The sequence below is a fragment of the Fusarium falciforme genome, chromosome 5 (assembly GCF_026873545.1).
Source record: "Fusarium falciforme chromosome 5, complete sequence".
Classification (NCBI taxonomy): domain Eukaryota; kingdom Fungi; phylum Ascomycota; class Sordariomycetes; order Hypocreales; family Nectriaceae; genus Fusarium; species Fusarium falciforme.
The window spans coordinates 1,952,123-1,973,127 of NC_070548.1; the positions used below are offsets into that span (position 1 = coordinate 1,952,123).

A 21,005-nucleotide genomic window follows, 5' to 3' on the forward strand; every position below is an offset into this window, starting at 1 on the left:
CTGTTCCTCTGGGGCAGCCCGGGTTCTCTCCTCGGTTTTCCTCGGTAGGGATAGCATGGCTGAAGCTTCTTCTCTACCTGCTGCTCCAGTACAGGACAGTCCCATATCGTAGCATGTCAGGGAGTCAAAACCCGGAGCCGGACGATGATGGGCAGGCATCGCTCCCACGTCGGCGGCTATACTGCGTGGACACCGGATCGTGAGCGGGGCTCTCCGCCGCAGAACCTTCGCCCGCCGGGGAAGACGCCGGGTGGACATCGCGGAAGGGTAAAAAAACGTATGACCCGGGCTCTTGATGAGGGCACACATGACTGACATATGGGTTGGCCCGCCCAATGGTCATGGATCCATGGACAGGTGGGTTGCCGGATTACTGTGGGTGCAGACCGGAGAGCGAAAAGAAAAATAAAGAGAGCAAGAAGGAATAAAAAGAAAAACAAGCTTGCGATTTTGAATTTGCAGGCAACGGGAAACGAGCATCTTTTTGTTGACTGTGGTGGGTCGTATATGAACCCAAGTGTCAGCGATGCCCCAGATTGGCCCAATTTGGAGTTGACGATGGATGAAGCAACTCTTGAGGTCGGCAGTGAGCTACCCAGTAAGCGGCAGCCGAGGCTGACCATTAGGCAGTGGGGAAACACAGAAGCACCCTGGAAGGGCTAGAAGCATCCAGCTGGGGAGGCTGATGGGGCAGAGCCAGAGCATATTCTGATCTCTCACTTTGTTGGCCTTGAAGAAACGGCAAGGTAACGGCCGGGTATTCAAGTCGTATCATGGCTGCCGGGGATCCTCGGGTAGAGACGCGATGCGGTGGATGTACCGTAGGTGTATGGCTCATTGCACAAGCACAAGATTCTTGCGCTGGCAGAATTCTCCGAGTCGTGTCCGTGCCATCATGAGCGACGTGACGTCTTGATGGTGGAGTGGTACTGCAGCAGGACGGGAAAGGCGAACGAGATAGATGGCCGACACCACCACACTAGAAGCAGAGGGATCAATCATGCTGCGAGATGATGGATCATGCCCTCTTACACGAGCAGAGGTCACCATCCCATCCCATCCCACATCATGCATATCCGCAAGTCCGGGCCAGATATCGAGGCAGATGGTCAGATTCGGGGCTGGGCAAACCTCGAGATCTGTCACCCTATACATGGGAAGGGAAGGGAGGGGACGCAGAAAAACAAAACAAGCTTGACCAGAGTCTTCTCCGACAGCCTATGGGGACCTCGAGATGGCTGCTCGATCTGGCCGAGATCGACACCTCGGGAAATGTCCCTGAAGTCACACATGCACTCGCTCACAGACGCTCACACAGACCCCGTAACACAGCATGGCCGTTTTCGCAGCGCCTGTGGGGAGGGGAGGAAATGGGAATTGCCCAAGGGCCACCAGACCGAGTGCCAGAAGCGCCATTCACAAGACAGGGAAATGAATGGCGGCCAAAAGCCCGTAATCTCAATGGTGTTGGTGTTTGTAGGCAGGGCCTCCAAGGTCCACCCTCGTCAGCTGCTGCTGCTGCTCATGACGGGACACCCAACCTCAGGGAAGCGAAAAAGGGCTCAGCCGATTCCCAGGCGATTGGGAACAGCATCGTGAATGATGCCGGAAGGGCGGCTGTGGGCCAGCTAGCAGGGAACCCATGTCTCGACGAGCATCATCTGCCATGCCCGTGGCGCGTGGGACTTGTCCCAAAACAACAGGACCCTGGCCGAGGAGATTGGGACATTCATCAACTTTTGGAAGGGCCAGTGCTCAAACGAGAAGTTCTAGCGGAGGGGCGCTCTTGTCTTGTCATGGCATGGATGGCGGTTTTGCCCATTGACCATCCATTTCCTCCTGGCAGCAACCGTGCGAGGGCGAGCTGCAGATCGTGATTCCCCAATACACACCGGTGATGCCTTGTTGTGGTGATTGCGAGGTGACATCTCAGCGTCGTAGACAAGCCAGAATTGCCCATCACAAGACAGAAATGCTACAACATCAAACAGATCAGCAAAGAAAGACGGTTGACAAACACGGTAACGAGTCGGACCCCGACTAGAGTAGAGAACCCCGACTAGAGTAGGGATTTGCGCGCTTTACCACCTTCGTATAACATTCTGGAAGGCCGGTGAGATGGGGAATTTTGGGGCAACGGAGATTGGGACGGGCGATGGCCCGCCGGGATCACCCTGGGGAGGGCGAGTCGGGCATCCGGGATGCGACGCCCGGCGATGTGATGGCTCAGCTTTCCAGATTGAAACCCTCACGCTATCGACGCCGTGTGTACGCAGCATTATTCATGTGCAGTACACACTTGTCCGTGTGTTTCAGTCATCTCCTCTGCCTGGGCTGGCGTTCATTATCAAATCGTGGGATGTGCGCGGCGGCCATCAGGTGCTTGCCGGGTCTTGCCTGTCCCGAGGAGGAAGGTCGGTGGAAGCCATCACCAGATGACCACGAGGAGTAGTCCACGTTGCTTGGCACGAGCGCCGCTGGTTCAGCACCCATCTCTGCCTATCTGCTTGTCGACGTCAAGCGAGCACGGCGAGTCCGTAGAAAGATTGAGGTGCATTGCATCTCCAATCTTGGCTGGCAACCACCCCCATCTCCGATTGACGACGGGCTCAAGACCTGATGCCGATGCCAGAAGGTGTCGTCGGGCACCAGATATTGGCGGCGAGCGGAAGCATGCCCCCAACCAGAAACACCGTCAGCACAGCGCAGTCCTGTACAGTATCCGTCCAGGACGGCATCTCCATCTCATCTTGGCTCATCGGCGAAGTGGCGACAACCACACCGACCCAGCCCGTCCGTCCACGGCGGCGGCGCACTAATCGAGGGCGTGTCTGATCTGGAGAGATTAGGTCCGCGGGCCATCTGTGCTGGGCAATAGGCAACCCGCCAGAGCGGCGCCGTCGACAACTTCGCGTGGTGGCGGCTGGGCCGTCTGGGAGTTATCCCTGCCGCTTTCTTCGCGGGGGGGCCGCTCAATTGGATTTCTTCTTCCCCCGGCAAGGGGACCTCGAGGTACTTGGACAGTGGTTCTCTGATGTAAGGAGATTCGAGGCCAGTCAGTCCGAGGTCTTCCAGGTACTTCGTACATGTCGCTACCTCATTGACGGCCACAAGATGCTCGCGACCTGATCCCAGCCCGCTGACGTATCTGGCTGTGGTGCCGCCCATCCATCGGAACGCCCCAATCTGGGTCTGGATAGCGGCCCATCTCGCTCATCGTCACATCGTCCATCGCTTCATCGTCCATCGTTCGCCCATCCGTCATCGCCTAGAGGGGGTTTAGTTGCTGTAGCGTTACCTGGCACCATCCCACCCGCGGTCAAACCACCCTCCCTCATCGTCCTCCATCTCATCGTTCTAGACGCCTGACCCTGGAGCCATCCCGACCTCCGCGGCTGAAGCTCCTCACCAGCCTGTCCACGCCTCTTCACTAGCATCGACGACGACGAGGTTGTACCTTGCCTCTTCCAGGTAGCCGCGAATCTCCCATGTTCCATGCTTCTCGTACAATCTTGCACGGTGCCCTCATCTCCCATATTGACGGATCTGAGCCATGGCAAAGTTTCTTGCCCTTTTGCCCCCTATTTACCTCAGGCTAGCGTCGCTGCACTCCCACGCCCCTAGCGCATAACGGCAGGGGAGGGAGGGGACAGTAGGCAGGGGAGCCGTGCTGGATCGAAATGTGATGTGTCGATGAGAGACGGTCCTCCAGCCCAGCGCCAGAATGCCGATGTGATGGGTGGCCTGGCTGCCCACGAGAGAGGTCCAACAGCAGCGTCAGAAACAACAAGACTGCTGCCAAGCGCTGCAGCCGTGGCCTCCCCCAGCCGAGCTTCTCACCCACCAATGACCCCATCCGCATCCGTCATCAGAGGCCCGACGTCAGATTTCAGCACCCTCAGCCTCTCACGACGTGCGCTGCGCTTACCACCATCGCCAGACCCAACAAGGACCAGCAAGAGCCAAGACGGCTCGCACCCTGGCCAGGAAGCATCAACAAAACAACGTCGGTTCCCAGTCGAGTGGCATTGGGGGTGGTCCGGGGGGATGCTAGTGTTCTCTGTGGACCACCAAAGCTGCTGACCCCCAGGAGCAAGGCCCCCCTGTAAGTCGTACCATTTTCCAATGCTCGAGATTGGAGATCTCCAAAGCCCAGCCGCTACTGCACCGAGCTATCGTCATGCCCTGGCCATCGGTGCAGAACCCGACAAGGCCAGCGTCTGAATCGACGGCACTGGATGAAGGGTGCCCCAATGTCTCGCCTCTTCCGGCCTCTGCACTCGCGCAAACTCGTCAGCCGCGGCGTCTGGGTGAGTGCGCTGAAGCGGATGGTGGAGATCGGGGACGCAATTCTGTTATGCGCTGGCGACCAAGATGAGATGAGCAGAGATGAAGAGATTGAGCCCCCTTCCAAATCTCGCCAGAGGCGAAAAACCACAGCCCTAGGGCAGCATGGCTTCTGTTGCGTCCCCTGCCCTTGCCTGCTTCATCGGCCATCGATCACCCTCGCTCGTCTGTTCTCAATAGGCCCACTCATCCATGATCGATTCTCTGTCGGATCCCTGCGTTTCCTCTCCACCCATACCGTATTGTAAACCGTCGTGCCGTCGTCCTCTCCCCCCCCTTCTCCCTGGCATCCTTACCAGATTCCAACTGGAAGCGAACCTTGATCATCCCTGTCGCGTGGATGGTACCTCTACCCGCGACCGTTCCCGGCAGGGAGCGACGACCTAACGCTCGCTGCGTCAAAGAACGGTTCTTGTGAAGCGCCTGTAGAGTTCTGTATCGTCACCCGATGATGGCGGCGCAAGTCCACCACCCAGAGAGATCATCTCTTGATCCCGATCAAGCGTTCCTTCTCGTAGAACCAAGACTAGACATCCTGGGACACGGCCAGTCAAGGCACATTGCCGTGTTGGATCGGCTGATTTGTATCTCTTACAAATAACCGCGCCGCAGGTACCTTGTGCTGGCTGATCCATGTTCACGCTCCCCGAACTGAACTGACAGAAACGAAAACCCTCCCCCCTGCTTGAAGGTTGCTTGCTTGCTGGCTGCTGGCGCTTCCCAATATGCGTCCGCGCGTGTGTGTTGTGTGTGTGATGGATGCATCGATGTCCGATGTGTCTCTCCAGGGCTGGGCTTGCTTGCCTGCTGGCTTGCCTGCTTGCTTGTCTAGGTGGTTGCTTGCTTGCTTCTCGTAGACCCCAGGTCCCCGTTGTTTTCGTGACCTTGGCCCGTCCTAGTGGTAAATGGACGGGTTTCCAAGGTGCTGATCTCACATCTGGTGTATGCAACAAATGCATTTGATGATTTCTCGGCGGTTGCACTCGTTGAGGTGAGGTGGTAATTGCAGTACATGTTGCTGCGCTACTCCTTCCATCTCAACCTACCTTACTTGCCCGATCTCCCTCATCTTCCTCCGCACTTGCCCTTTGTGCTCCATTTACTTCCCTCCTCTCTTTCCTTTCTTTCCTCCCACCTCCACATTTCCCCCCTTCCTTTCCCAACGGAAACCTAACCTCGATCCTTGAGAGATAACCGATTTCTTTTCTCGACCTCCATCCTCGACCTCGTCTCTTCACTTCGACATCCCCCATCGCCTAATTACCCACTCTGTGCCTCTTTTGTACCTCCCGCGCTGACTCAAGCGCCTGCAGAGACACCGCCGTCCGCAGCAGCAGGAGGATTTGTCCTTGCCCGCCATTCTAGTGGCCAGCGCTGCCCGGCTCCGTGTCTGTGTGTTGTCGACATATCCGCGAGTCAATTCCCAGGTCCCCTCACATATCGGAACGCCAAACGACGCAGCCACGAAGCTAGAAGGAAGGAGGAGATTCTTGTTCAGATCCGCTTGATACGACGACGACAACCACTACCGTGACGGCATCAATCACGGCTCCCAGAACCAAGAAAGAAGGTCGCCAAGCCAAGGCTCGGTCAACCAACTGGTACATTCCAGCACGAGGCTCCCACTCCAACCCACGCCGCACGACACCGTTGCCCACGTTTTGTCGAGCGATCTGCCCCCCTCGCCAGCCAAAAACACAAGCCCCCCCTCAGCAATTCGCTAGCCTCGACCTTCTCGCCAGCTCCCAGCCAGAGACAAGTGCAATCCAGTGCCGTGGTTTCTGGCTCCACTCGACCATCTCTCGCGCGTTGTCTTGGACCAGAGTGAACGCTACGTCCCCAGACCCCGGCCATTGGGCCAGCTCCGCGACAGTCGGCCGCCTTGTTGAGTTTGCGCTACTCTGCTTCTCTCGTCTGTGTCCCGGAGACGAGCATCATCAATCTTCTTTCTGCCCCGAGAGTTTTGGTTCTGGCGTTCCCCAGCCAGCCTTTCCAGCGCCAGCGCCAGCGCCAACGCCAACACTCCACGCCCCAGTCTCCAGTCAGTCCCCCCCGTCGGTTGACCAAGAACAAGTCCCAACCAAGACCCAGGCGGAACCCCCTGCCAGCGTCCCGCCCAGCGCCACCACGAGGGTCCCTGTCGCTTGCCCATCGCACGCCAGATCTAACCCACACCCCCCTGGCCTGCCTGGTATTATTTGTTTCTTTGCTTCTTCGCCTCTTTTTATTTCGCCTCGTCGGCCCCTCCCCGTTTCTACACCCCCATCCCCAATCCTCACCTGAGTCCGTTGTCACATCTTGTCCTGGTCCCGTGTATCGACCCCATTCCTGGCTCCCTGAGTTCCTCCACCACGGAACCTGATCCTTTACCACCCCCCTCCCCATCTTTTTTCTCTTTCTTCCTTCACCCGTCAAGCACCCCCCAGCCGGATCTAGCCAGGTCAGATGCATCTACGGCCTTAAAATTGTCCCAAATCATCATTGGTAATTGCCAGACCCGCTATGGAAGCGGTTGACTCTGGAACCAGGCAAAGGTCCGTCTGAATCCCGACTTGAGAGCTCTCATATTTCTGTCTGCCCCTCCCATATTAACATCCCCTTTGCTCCCACAGCCGTCACTCTGCAACAAACTCCGAACACCAACTCCACCACCTACCCCAACCCGACCAGCCTTACTCGGATCATCGACATCACTCATCCTACTCGCGGGATTCTCTCGACAGGTCGTATCGGGACACTCCCGCCATGGCCACGGCAACTCTCATCACTCCGTCCTCCCACTATCAACCTCAGCCGTCCTTCTCGTCGCCCTCCAGCTACTCCCATCCGAGCTCGGGTGCCAGCATCTCCAACATGATCTCCTCCGTTGAGCCTCGAAAGTCGACCGACGACCACGAGCCATCGAACCGCCAGTCGCTTCCCTCCATCTCAGAGGTCATCTCAGGCACCAAGCCGGGTCACTACCCCCCGGCACACTCTTCCGGCCTCCAATCCGCCTCCAGCCTGCCTTCACCCTTTGCAACGGCTCCTCGACCATTCCCCGAGGCTGAGAAGCACTCCCCAGGCCCCCTCCACCCGACATCATCGTTCCCTCCACGACAGGATGCTCTGCCTGCCTTCTCGGATTCGCCTCGCCCCCCTTTCAGCAGCCGGCCATCTCTTCCTCCTGTCTCTGACCGCCGCCAGAGTCCACCAGCCAAGCCTGAGCTGCCTCCTCAGCATCACCACCACACGGAGCAGAAGCCCCCGGAGCCTCACCACCCGCTCAACGGCGTCTATGCTCACCCTCCTCCACCTCCACCAGGACCAGTTGCCTACCAGCCTGGCCAACTACCTCCTGGTCAGATGCCTCTGCCCACTTATCCGATTTCTCCCAGACATGGTGTGCCACCTCACATTCCGGGACCGTACGACCCCAGACCGCCCACACACGCTGAGGAGGCCGACTACGCCGCCCGTGCTAGATATGACGCTACCGTGGATCGACACTTCGAGAGCTGGAGCTATCAAGACTCGCTGAGCCGGGTAAGTGAGAGACTGAGCGAATTGACGAAAGCATACTAATACCGTACAGATTGGCAGCTCGTCTCGCACGATTTTCAACTTTGCGGAAGCTTACAGCAGAATCGCGCAAGAACAGCATGGCGCCCACCCCATTCCGGCAAGACTGCCCACAGAACGTGAAGTGACGGATATGCTTAGTAACATTGAGCTCATCAAGCGATCTTTGGAGCAAGTGAGGGACCTGGTGCAAACCTCGATTCAAAACGAGCGAGCTCGAGAAGGCGCCAAGATGAAGGGGCCATACGAAGAGGAGCACGATGTGAATATGTACGGGGATGGAATGAAGCCCCAGTACGGCATCACAGAAGTCAAGAAGCGACGAGGGGTGAGTTTGACTCTTAACCGTGGGTGACTTTCAGGACTGACAAAGTGAATAGCGCGCCGCTCCTCCCGGCCGATGCCACAGCTGTAACCGAATTGACACTCCTGAATGGCGGCGTGGACCCGATGGAGCCAGGACGCTCTGCAACGCCTGTGGATTGCATTACGCCAAACTGGAGAGAAAGCGTCAGCTTGAGGCTAGGTCGATCCGGCCCAAGCCTGACGAGGCCCACCGGCAATGAAATCTCTCGGACTCGAGTCAACAAGGGCAGCCTGCAGTGCAGCATCGGGCAGCCTCGACGCACGAAATTGCGACATGATGGACGACAGTCACATGATCGATTCCTCGCATCACACCTCACTCTCGAGCCGGAGTTTCGAGAGAGGGAGCGAGAGCGAGCCTTCACTTGATGATTTCAAGCAAGACACATTTTCAACGTTTATTAATACCCGGTTTCGGAACGCCGACGTTGGGGCGTTCTCTGTATATACGTTTCTACATCTCGGATACCTCAGGCTTTGCGGATGGACCCGTCGGCATTTCAGGCGTTTTTTCCCTTCCAACTTATTTTTCAAGCACGGATTATTTTCAGGTGTACCTTTTTGTCGAATTTCTGGGCGGAACGATTAGGTTTGAATTCCTAGACAAAAGAGATTTCTGGACCACGCCAGCAGTGGAGAGATACCAGGAACAGTTTGTGGGGGCAGCAGCGGAGAGCAATCATCGCGGAGGACCAACTGGACGTTGGCCTAGCTCCTTTTGGAGGGTACGTTATACATGGTGTTGTGGGGCGAGAGGAAAATTGCAGCGGCTTTACGGCGTGGGCGATGGAAGAAGCAGAAGGGATGGCTGGATGGGATAGGATGGAGGATGAAAGAAGTGTCTCAGACCACCTGTGGCTCCTGGAGTGGGCCAGGCGAAGGATGGATGGACGGGCAGCATGTGCGGTTCATGTTTCTTTACGACACGATCAAGGCGAGAAGAGCAAGCAAGCAGGCAAGATGAGAGAGTGGAACAGAGCAGAACAGAGCAGTCAGATGTTGAAGCGAAACGGATCACTGTTTTGACAAAGAGTCAACAAGCAACGATGGATGTTTAGCAGCACGTAGATGAAAGCAATCAGTGGTTGTGTCACGCTCAACGATGAGGACCCTGTCTGTCAGTCAATTATTCAGTCAATGTGCATTCTCGGGTGTGATGTAATGTAAGGATTGTAGAGAGCGATGCAGTGATAGGCATGGGAGTTGAAGGCCAGGCTGGACTAGGCTTGGCGCTCATAGAGATGGAGCTGTGCTGTGCTGTGCTATGCTATGGGCTCTGTGCTCACAATGTACCAAGTTGTCTCAGGGCGAGCAGAGAGAGAGCATGAGCCCAACAAGGACAGAGGCGCTCAGTTGCCACTTGGGCATCGAGGCTAGACTACTTGCTGTGCCGACTTTCTAAGATTGGCGAAGGTTAGCTCGGTGATTAGCGGATAATCAGCGGCATTCTGGGTGAAGAGACGATCTTGGCCGCGCTTAAATTGTGCCGAGGGCTAGACGAACAGGGTGTCGCAGATCTATCGGCGAGGCCATCTACAGTGGGAGAGAAAGGAATCTGCTGGGAGGGGTGGTAGAACAAGGCAGGACGCCACATCAGGCCATGGACTCGGCCGATGAAGCAAGACGTGGGAGGAGGAGGTTCAGGGTCTGACGACAGGAGGCAGGCAAGCAGCCGGGTCTAGCTAGTCTTGCAAGGTTGTCTTGTGTATTGGTTGTCCTAGCCTGGCAGACTATTTGAACCCTGGGTGAACTATATATATCATTATCCTTTCCACAGGGGCTGGCATTGAGTTTAACGGAGAGACAGAAGTGAAGCTGCAAACAGAAAGACGGCGGCAGCAGCTGCTGCCTTAAGAGGATGCTATCTGCGACTTGAGGAGCAGAGAAAGAGGAGAACAGACATTGTTACACGAGAAGGGGAGGGGGGCGTGTGTCACACTCGCACAGAGGAGGATGAGGATGGACGGGATGCGGGCAAAGGACAACAGCACACAAGGCTCCTCCCCCCGGGGGGACGGGTGGTAGTGGGGGGGAGATCTAACGAACGGGTAGCCTGCTTGAGCTCATCGGACACGGGAACGTGCGTGCATGTGGTGAGTTGTTGTGTTTGTATCGCGTCGAGGCTGAGGTTGGTTACACGGGGTGTTAGTTGGATGTTGACTCTTTTCTCGTCCTTCTCTTTGTTTAATATCTCTGATGACTCTTGAATTATTAACTAAGTTATTGATTATATATATACTGTCAAGTTTTCGTCTTTAAAAGATCGACAAGAAGTCGTTGAAAGACACAACATCTGAGATTGGCATCGGTTGTGAAGCCATCCCCGGACGTCTTGATGCCTGAACCACCCAAAGCTGCAGGAGGCTCAATGACTCTCCCACTCTCGTCTAGTTACACACAGCAAGCAAAAAACCTCACATATAGACAAGCACTGACTTCCCGTTGCCTTGATTTAATCCTTCTTGGTAGCACGAGACCTCGTATGCGTCGTGTCTCCCCGCTCCCAGTGTGCTTGCTGTGCCACTCCATCAGAAACATGGCTGCAAGCACGCGATCTGCACGTCTTTCAAGATCTTTTCCCTTGGCTATACTCTATACTCTCTTTCTCGTGTGACGGTTACACACTTTTCCCTCTCCCGTCAAGGGCGGGGTTTCTCTTGTGCCGCGTGTCTGTCAGCGCTTGGTTGAAATTTGAACCGCTTTGTTGCTCAAGTTCCTGCTTCCGCCCGAGAGTGTGGGATTTATCTATTCACACCCTTGTGATTAGTCTCTTTTTTGTTATTGTTGCCCTGTAGGACGTTTGTGAGGCTCTGGGGGAGGGAGAGAGAGAGCGGAGCTGTGTGGCATGCCAGCCATGTGTATTGTGCATCACGGTGAGACTTATCTCTTGTTCCCGGATGCTTGTCACTTTCTTTTCTTTTGTTTTTCTTGCCTTTAAACAACGTCTTTTTTTCTCTCACATGGCCACTGTGACAAGAGAGCTGTAGCACCACAACCACCACCCCACAGATATCCAAGAGTTCGTGGGTGGCCTCAAGATGGGGGTTGCTAGGCTAGGCTCAGATGAGACAAACCTCGCCACGCCTTCTCAGCTTTCCCATCCCATCGAGCCATATGGTCCGTGATGATGGTCTACGCGCGGTCACTCCATACCTCTATCCAATCCTTCTGTCTCAGCCACGCGCGAGCTACCGGCCGGGAAAACCACGTGGTTCCCGGTCAAGAAAAAAGAGAGAGATGCTCCCTCATGTCGATGCCGCACCTTAGAGGGGGGCGTTTAATGTAAGGGGATCTCTCTCTTCCCTTTTCCCCCACGCCCGCATGTGAATAAAAAGCGGGCTGGGAGAAACACAGGGCGGCAGAGCAAGACCTTCGGAAAAAGCAAAGGTTCGAGGCCCGCTGTAAGGAATGTGACCAAGGCGGAGGCTGCCTCGTGGTTGCGCTGGCTGAGCAAACGGTTTTTAATCCTGATAGACGCGCTGCAGGTCCGGCAATGTGTGTGTCCCTTGCGTTACGACGCTGCATGGGGAGTGGGTTTTCTCCAGGCGAGGGGGAGGCTATCGCGGCAGCGGCAGCGGCAGTTGTCGTCGTCGTGTTTGTATGTCTTGGTCTATGGTCAACTATATACGGATACGGAGTAGAAACTCTAGCCAACACCGATGATGACCACCAAGACGCGGCCTAACGACGTCACACGTTTCCCGTAGCTCAGTGACCCGTCCCGTCAAAAGACAGGCACACTATCGAGCACGCCACGACTCTAGCTCAAGGGCACAACGGTGAAGATGAAGGAGGGATGAGGCCCAGGTCTTTGGTCCCTGCTCAGCTGTGCTTCTTTTTTTATCTCATTTCTTTTTTCTTCAGCTCCTCTCGTCAAGCAAGATCTCTGCCATGCATCAGATCATGGCTTGACTCTTTCTTTCTATAACCCTCCCGGGCGGAGGACCGGTCCCCGACTCCGGAGTGTGATCGACGTCACGGGCCCCCGGATCGGGACACAGCCGCGGCCGGAGAACCTATAAGTTTCTCTCTCTCTTACGCCCCCCCTCTTGTCTCAGCTCATTTTCTGGAGATTGGGTTTTACGACTCGTCAATCCCGATTCTATGCGAGCTAGATCGATTCAAGGATGGAGATTTGGAGTCAGAAAAAGAAGGGAAAAAAAAGGGAGAGGAAGAGAAAGAAATTGGAATGTCGGCAGTTGTGTGGGAAAAGGGAGGGCTGGCCTAATTGGGTAATCGATAAACAAGACAAATCCTCCACCTCAAGACATGGTGTTTTTTAGTGTATACCATGGAGCAAACAACCATGGCAAAAGAAAAAGAGAGACATACATTGCTTGAAGAAGAAGAAAACATCCTTTAGACACATGCTCTCCCGCTTGCAAGGGGTTCAAACCACAATCCACTTAATCACATGATCTGATTCCGGTCCACCCCTCCAAGATCCCGCAATCCAGGTCCCTTCCCTTGGTACAAGAAGAAAAACGCCTTATTCCCACGTTCCAGAGGCTCTTCTTTTTCTCTCCGATGACGGGCGTCTGCGACATTTCTTTCTTCTACTCCACTGCAGTCGACATTTCTCTTGTCACTGCATTAGTCAAAAAAAAAAAAAAAAGGAGGGTAGCATCAAGCAAAGGAGGTATCAAGTTAATAAGCTTGAAGCAATTCTGTCAGAGACTCCATCCTATCAATCACTTTTCTTTTTTCGTACATCGCCCGTCCCGGTAGCTTCTCATATATTACAAGATATAATCAGAAAAACCCCAAAGTGACCGGGAGCCTATTCTGGTATCCAAGTCGTCGCCCGCAGGGGGACTGACTAACTCCTACACACACACAGACACGGCTCTCCTTCGAGACATGACATCTCACCAGCAGGATACCAATGCACATACATACGTGTATCCATCCGTCCCGTTCCCCTTCCTCAGCCCGTCCGGTCTTACCGGCTCTCCGAGATGCAAGAAAGAAACCCAAATCCCGGCTCCGACGTGACGAGAGATCAGATCAGGCATAAACAGCATCTCACATCGCATGGCCCGCCGTCCTCTTTGGTGATCCCTTCCCGTTCTAGTTACCGTGTATGTCCACAATTACCAGGGTCTCATATGTCTTTTACTCACGTCGTTTCTTTTTTTTTTTCCTCTCTTTCCAGTTGCGAAAAATATGACAATTCCCATTTCTATTCTCCATCCTAGATCTCGATTCCCGCTCCTCCCTATCATATCTCACATAAATTCTCCGTCAACAATGTATCAACTGTTTCTCCGTGGCGAGCTTGCAAACCCTGTGTTCAGCTAGACCAGAAAGAAAAAAAGAGACATGTAGCTTTCTAGTTCATGCCCCCATCTGCAGCCGCCTCCTCCATCCACGCTATCGATCGTTGGACCCCCCCTCGCTAAATCCCAAAAAGCAAAAACAGCGCAGCATCTTGCATGACAGGCCTCTAAAGAGAGATGGGCCGCCTCACCGGTCGGTTCGCTTGGCGTAGACCGGTGAACTGGCGCGACCCTCCTCTGTCTCTCTCTCTCTTATCCGCAAAGGGTCCCCTGTTTGCGTCCCATCGTCGTTCCCTCCGTCTGAGACTCCGCCACGGTCGAGACCCCTGGCGTTGGACCGGAGAGAGAGGTTGCCGTCTCGGGGATCCGGCGGCCGGGTCCGCGGGGGGACGGAGCAACAAAGGGCGTGCGCAGGGAAAGAACGTTGATTCTGACTTTGCCATGATGGAAGTTTATGGGACTTTGTCGGGACCGGTCATGTATGGCTAATAAAAGTCCGAAAGGAGTATCTCGAGAAAAAGGGGGGGCCCAGAGTAAAGTTCATAGGCTCCTGGAACTAACACAACTCAGACCAAAACCTTGTAGCGGTAGCAGCGCAAACATGGCGTTTTCGAAAAGCACGGCACGGCATTGGCATGGGCATTCCCTAAAAGACGAGGGGGGATTCTGACATCTCCGGGAAGGGAGAACACGGGCCAAGTGTGTCTGTCCAAACCCATCCATCGGTGGTCTCAGATGAACGGGCCAGAGACATGGTCCGAAACTCAAAGGGACCTTGCTTTGACTCTCGCTGTTGAGTAGGCAGGTGTCAAGGGTCCAGGATGCCAAGGAGCGAGAGAGATATGCTTTCTTTTTTTTTTTTTTTTTTGGTCCGAGAGCATGTGTGCGTCCCCCCGTCTGTCTCAATTCCATAAATGGCATCATGGTGCAGTCATGAGGCGGAATGGCGGGCATGTCATGCCGTTTGACTTTGATATTTTGACAGGCTTTTTCAGCTCTTTGGGAACGTGACGAGAAACATGGCCCCGACGACCCGTGCGTATGTGTGTGTGTGTGCCTGTGTGTGTGCCTGACTGAGTGTGTGTGTCTGTGTGTATCTCTTTCTGTAAGCCGGCTATTCTCCCCAAGCCCCCCTGGTAGTAGTAGCATTTCAACAACTAGTCGTGGCTTTTCCAAGGATAACCGGTCCGGATGTGTCTGTCTGTCTGTCACATCAGCCCTCCTCGGTTGCTGTCAGCCATCTCCCGTCCCCAGTCGCCATCATTACAGTCCAAGGACCAAAAGCTCCGTCCCAGCTATGTTCTCGCTCCTCACGGCGCCGCCCCCTCGTTTCCGTCAATCCACTCGCTCTTACGCTTGAGTGCACCGTTACCGGACTCCACCTCTCCGTTTGTGCCGTTGCCGTTCCCGTTGCTGTTGGCCGCCTTGCTGCTGTTACCGCCGCCGCAGCCTCCCCGGAAACCGTTCAGCAGCCGCTCCAGCCCGTGAATGCCGAGTCCCGCAAAGCCCCGGCCCGCGCTCTCCCGCTCGCCGATGGCAATGACGGCGCCGATGAGGTCGTGGTTGATCTCGTCGTCGATAACGCTGTCGTGCTTGTACTTGGGGTGCACGTCGATAAAGTTGCGGATCCATCGAGCTGTCGTATCAAGGTCGCCACTTGCTCGCTTGGAGATTAGGTCCAGGTATGTCGAGAGGTGACACCTAGTCGTGACGTCCACGTTGACGCTATCGAGGTAGCTCTCGACGATGGGGATCAGACCGGGAAAGTCTCCCGACTCGGATCCGTTGATGATATCGTTGACCGTCATCTCTTCGTACTCGAGCTCCACGGGTCCTCCAGGGGATGGGGGTCGGCTGGGATGTGCGGAACCAGGCCGGCTGTCCTCGCCAAACACCGTGTTGGCTCTCGAAGGTCGATTAGGGAAGGGATTTCGTCGGAAGTAGAACTTCTCCTTCAAAACTGCATCCACAGCGTGGGCACGCTCCATATTCTCATCAACCTTCTTGATGGGGATGTAAAAGTTGAGGTCAAACGACAAGATGGCACGCGTGACGAGCACCATAAAGACAGAGAATGCAGCATTCTCAAAGTCGGTGATCTGAATCTCCATGGACCGGAACTCGACTCGCCATCCAATGCTGTTGTCGGCAGGCGGCGGCTTGAACCGCATGTGCTGCCAGTTAGTTGACTGGATGTTCTCAAAGTGGTCCGTCTTGGTGAGGTCCAGCTCCTGAAGGTCCTCCTCGAAAACGACAATGGGATCTCGGATAAAGAGATGTGCAAAGTGTGTGGCAAGTCGGTCGTCCATGCCACCCTCGAGAAGCTGAGCCTTGATAGCCGGGTCAAAGACCAAGTCAGGGTCGAGATACTCGTTCCTCAATCGTGGGTCAGTCGAGATGTACGTTGAGTTGGACGCATATCGTGACTTGGGTATCCTCCGTTGACCTTCCTTCAGGGGCTATGAAAATGTAAGTAACAAATCCTCCTCTACAAGTGTAGAGCCCTTGACGTACCTTTTCTCCCAGTTCTTCTGGCGTTCTACAGTCAACAGCGCGGCTGATCTGGTTCCACCGCACATCCGTGTTGGCGAGGAAGCCCTTGTACACGGGTGTAGCGGCAGTCAAGGCGAGCATGATAGGCCCCAGGGGGCTCAGCTGGTCGTAGAGCTGTCTTCCTTCGGTGATGTTCTTGGCCTGGAAGGTGATCTGGAGACAACAGCTGCCCATTCCAAAGGCCATGGCATCCATATGGATAAAGTCATCCGGGGCCGCGCCGTTGCGCACATCGTCGTCTTCGGGCCAATTGTGCATGTCAAAGTTGACGGTAGGATCCTTCCAGGGGCTCGGTGTATTCTTATCATGGAACACGGGGACGTTGACCTGGACCTTGCGGCCGCGGCGAGAGCGGATGTTGGCCGCCAGAGTTGGGAATCTGATGTGAGGGTTGGCGATCTCATCCGGAACAAACTGAGAGCGCAAGCGAGGACCCGAGGGCGGGTAGTATGGGTCAGTGAACTGTCCTGGGACACCAATTTGAGGGAATGTGGTGAGAGTAATAGGGTACTCGGTGGACAGCATGTGCTCCTTGGCAATCTTCCTTCTCAGCTTCATGTCGGGTTCAACGTCCAGCAGCTCCTTGAAGCCGATACCCCAGGGCTTACCCGGGGTTGCCTCGAGCATGAAGCGGCCAAACTCCGGGTGGAACACAGGAATGGTCCTTGGCCTGGTCAACAGTTAGCAACCTCGAATAGCGAAGTAGATGCAGGCGAGCTACTTTTTCTCCGTCTCAGCATCTTGAAGATCAGGGACACAGCCACCCTCCTTCTTGAGTTCCTTATCGGCAGCCAGTGCCTCAAGAATCCCTGCTTGTCGGAGAGAAAGCAAGACTTTTTGGTTGTCTTCCGAGTATGTCACAACCAGATACTCAACCTAGATGAGAGTGTGAGTTGTGAGTCTAGACTTTCACTTCATAACTGAAAACTGACCTCATCGCCCCATAACAAAGCATCGCGCTCCTTGCCCTTTGCCTTGTTCCAGATTTCGAGAAGTTGCTGTTTGAGTTGCATACGTCAGCACTCATGTCCGGGCGCGTCATTACCAGTGATCTCATCCACCAGCCACTGACACGAACAGAGCAATTTGAAAGAGAATGAGACTCACCTTGATACCCCATTCCCGGACTTGGGGAGCGCGCTTTTTGGCCTCGGGCCAGTCGAGGGCGGTTCCCAGTGCTCTGAAGTCAAGTTAGCTCTATAATGCTTCTGAGCAGTACCTGACAAGCGCTCTTGCACTTTTGAGTGATATAACTTACAGTAGACCCATGGTGACGAGTTTTGAGGTTGAGAGTGAGTGAATGTGAGCGAGAGTTGAATTTTCGGGTCTAGGAAGTTGGCGTCTGAGTCTAGTTGGTGGCCCAGAGACGCCGTCTCAAAGTTCTGGGCTCTAGGCGTTTACTCGGAAGTTCGGAAAAGACAACCCAGAAAGGTTAAAACAAGCGAAAACAGCTGATAAAAAAAGATATGGTGGTAACAAAAAATGCTAATGAGATTAATAGAGGAAAGACAACCTCGGTTTCGAAAGATGGCGAATGATGTCGTATATACTCGTCAGTGAGAGCGAGACCGGCGAAATGCCGCTAGGCGGGGGAAACGCCAAGTACTGGAGGGGTTCGATATTCGATCTGACAAAAAATTGGCGATATCCGGGTGAGAGAATCACTCAATTGATAGCCCAGAACAAAAGATGAGGCGGAAATCTCTAACGCAGGACGCGCTCTAGTCCGGTATCGCCTCGCCAGGCAGATGGATGGTTGGTGAGCGACGACCCGGAGGCGTCGCCGAGGCTGTCGCACGTGAACCGAGTCTTGAGTTGAGACTTGGAGAAAGCCAGGCGGGCCGTGTAGATCGTCAAGCACAAGCGGCCCTCTTTTTCGGACTCTCTTTTTTTTTTCTGGGGATGGTTTGAGAAGAGCGAGTCAAGGTGATGATAATGGAGAGAAGAAAGAAAAAAAGAGGGAATCGCTTATTAACCACGAGTTCTTGACAGGTCAGGTCGTGGGGTTCCTCTCAGGAAGCGCCGAACGAAGGAGAAACGGGATGGGATGGAGCGATTGCGGTGGTGGTGGTGGTGTTGTCTGTGGATCCTCCAGTGGAACAGTTCTCTTGCTCGACTCGTCGCCTCTAACTCGAATCGTCTTGCCTTTCAAGCATCGTCGTTCGGCTTGTGGTGGTTGTTGCTGGGCCGGACCTCTTTTTTTCTATGATGCTTAGAAATCCGGTCGAATCAGATAGAGCGCCGATTGCATCATCGCCTCTTAGACCCGATGCGGTATCCGAAACTGCGGCGCTAGCTGCAACGGGGCGGCGCTCGTGGGGGCTTCTAGCACGGCGACTCCGCTGTGTCGTGGTTGTCTAGGGTAGGGTCAATTGCGTGCGATGTTGTGAGTCTGGTGTTGAGTCGTTGATATATATATAGTTGTGTTGTTGGTGATTGTATGCTGGGCACGGCGCTGATAGTAAACTCGCCGTGAATGTCTACATACTTACATACATCTCCGAGGCGTAAACAAGGGTCCAATCAAAGTGGCACTCGCCTAATATTGCTTGCACCTGCGGAGACCACTCGGCATCGTGTCCACCCGAGCTGATTACAATAGCATGCCGTCTGCGCGAATATGTAAGCAAGTAATCCGGTAGTCTGCCGAGTTGATGAATCTCTGACTGACAAAACCATGCGCCCTATTTCCGACAACCGCCTTGAACATCCGCGTGGTTGCGTTGCGGTTACGAGATGTGAACACCGGCTTCCGACATGTGGAGCCGATGCCCCAGATTGTCAATCCCCTTCTCCAGACTTTCAACTGTGTCTGTGGAGGTCTAAAGACTAACGCACAGTTTCGCCGATACATTATCTTGACTGGTAGTCGAGAACTATGTCGACGGCTTAAACACTGCGTAGAACCAAGGGGTCGAGCTCGGGTGAACTGTGCTGTTAACCTCAGCTTCTTGAGGAACTGTTTCGCATACATTGTCGTCATAGCCAGTTCCAACGGCTGATTGGCCCTCTACAGTCCCTACGCCCTTCCAGAAGACGACGCCAATGCATCTCCGATCTATGCCCGTCGGCTTCATGAACATACCGGGTCACATACCTCGATATTCAAAGCCCGAGGCGCCAGTTGAAGTGCGACGACGTCCGCGGCTCAAAGACCACCGACATCAGGGAAATCGATGACCCGAGGCACACGGTACGCCGTGATCTCCCCTTAGCTGAGACTCCAGGCCGGTCTAGAGCGTTGCAAGCTGCCGCTCCCTTCCCATCTCCGTCTAGGCCTGCGAGTCGCCCATTCCTGATGATGCGGCATTTCACTAGCTGCGGGCCAACAAGGTGCGGTAAGCATGCAGAAGGGATGCTGCAGATGGAGGGGGATGGACACTGTGCCCTCCCACACACAGTCTGGGGGACTCAACCGTCGACTTGGGGGGGATGGCGATGTGACTTGGTTCCTCATTGTCAAGTTTCGAGTGAAACTTGGCGAATGGTAGGCGACTGACCCCAAGGGGGCACTCTTGTTGGTGGCTTCCTCTACCAGACGGCCGGTCCCGTGAGCATATATTCCAGCGAGATTTCATGGGAATCAGCAAGTTGGGAGGTGAATGTGTGAATGCCATGCCGAGAAACAGAGCACGGCAGCCTGCACGAGCTAACCGCTCCAAGGACTGGTTAGTCTCTGGGCACAAGTCTTGGTGAAGCCTGAGACGCCTCTGCTTCCCACACAACGCAGTTGAGCGTAGTTTCCCAGGTCTCGATGGTTCTTCCGAGACAAAAGACCCAGCACCTATCAAGCAATTGCCGAGTTTCGAGAACCAGCTACTCTAATATGCCTGTCTGATACTCGGAACGGTCGGTCGTCTGGTTATCAAGTTGGTTGAACTGCCGATACTATCAAAGCACGGGACACTGGAATTGACTTTGCTGCCAACCCAAACCTTCAACTCGCCCTACCTTCCACCACCCTCACTCAGCGGCCCTTCACCTGGACGGGCGGGCTGAAGGCTCGCTCGCTTGGATCTCTGCATTAGCACCGCGGGTCCGCTGCCGCGGGTCGCGGGGTGCATGGCTGCTCTCTGGTGTGCGCCCACGCCCGCGAACTCTATCGCGAGAGAGCGACGATCACCACCAGCCGCACGACCCCTCCAAGCCTCGAAACCCAGAGCTGGACCTGCCTCGCTCCTTGATAAGAGATCGACATAGTCGTACAATGACCACGAGGCGAGGCACTGAAGAGAGATGTCAGCTGGTGTTGTGGTTGAACAAGGAGGATGTAAGTAAAGGTTGAAGCAAGATCTGGATAGATACAACACGAGTTTCTCCCAATGCCCCCAAACTAGATGGCAATGATAATCCGGAGATGGAATGCCGGCAAAAGAAATGGTGGACGACGGGGCAGCGGACCGTGTTGGTGGTGATGTTCCTTCGTGCTATTAGTCGATGGCGCTAGAAGATTGCCATGTGAGTTGATGTAGCGTGGTAGGTAAGCCGCACTATGAGAATAGAAGCATCTCATGTCCTTATCGAGGCGAAGCCCAAACCGGCCAACCAGAGAGTCTCGGGGAATCTCACCGGTCGAATCTCTCTGCTGGTCGTGGCCCCCCAGTGCCAATAAAGATGGACCATGACAGGCAGACACAATCTCTGACCTCGACAACGTCAGTCTCTCATCAACCTTGTCACAGATCCCCAGAGACGTGTTTCGACACCCTCTCTCCCCGTGTCGCCGTGCTCCCCCCGGCAGCCAGCGCCCAACAATGCCGTCGTCTGGGGCCCGGGTGCCCAAGTGTGGCTCCCTCTCCTTGGACTGCCCGGACCGGACCCCGGTCTCTAATAGCTCACGAGGCCGAGGCGAGTCGGGCAAGGACCTGTAATGAGTGAAGGGACGCCCTGACGATCCTC

At 54.9% G+C, this 21,005-nt stretch overlaps 2 protein-coding genes across 2 annotated transcripts; one reads left to right on the plus strand and one right to left on the minus strand.

Annotated features, from left to right (window-relative positions):
- Positions 1-6,849: 6,849 nt before the first annotated feature.
- On the plus strand, positions 6,850-8,474 carry NCS54_00682300 (GATA-type domain-containing protein; the record flags this gene model as incomplete). The annotated part of the gene is made up of 4 exons (XM_053152267.1): positions 6,850-6,881; positions 6,960-7,872; positions 7,922-8,236; positions 8,289-8,474. The coding sequence occupies 4 exons, from the start codon at positions 6,850-6,852 to the stop codon at positions 8,472-8,474; spliced, it is 1,446 nt and encodes a 481-aa protein (XP_053008242.1).
- Positions 8,475-14,863: 6,389 nt separating this feature from the next.
- NCS54_00682400 (Glutamate--cysteine ligase) lies at positions 14,864-17,375 on the minus strand (the record flags this gene model as incomplete). The annotated part of the gene is made up of 6 exons (XM_053152268.1): positions 14,864-16,012; positions 16,068-16,776; positions 16,828-16,982; positions 17,039-17,104; positions 17,214-17,286; positions 17,365-17,375. The coding sequence occupies 6 exons, from the start codon at positions 17,373-17,375 to the stop codon at positions 14,864-14,866; spliced, it is 2,163 nt and encodes a 720-aa protein (XP_053008243.1).
- Positions 17,376-21,005: the final 3,630 nt, after the last annotated feature.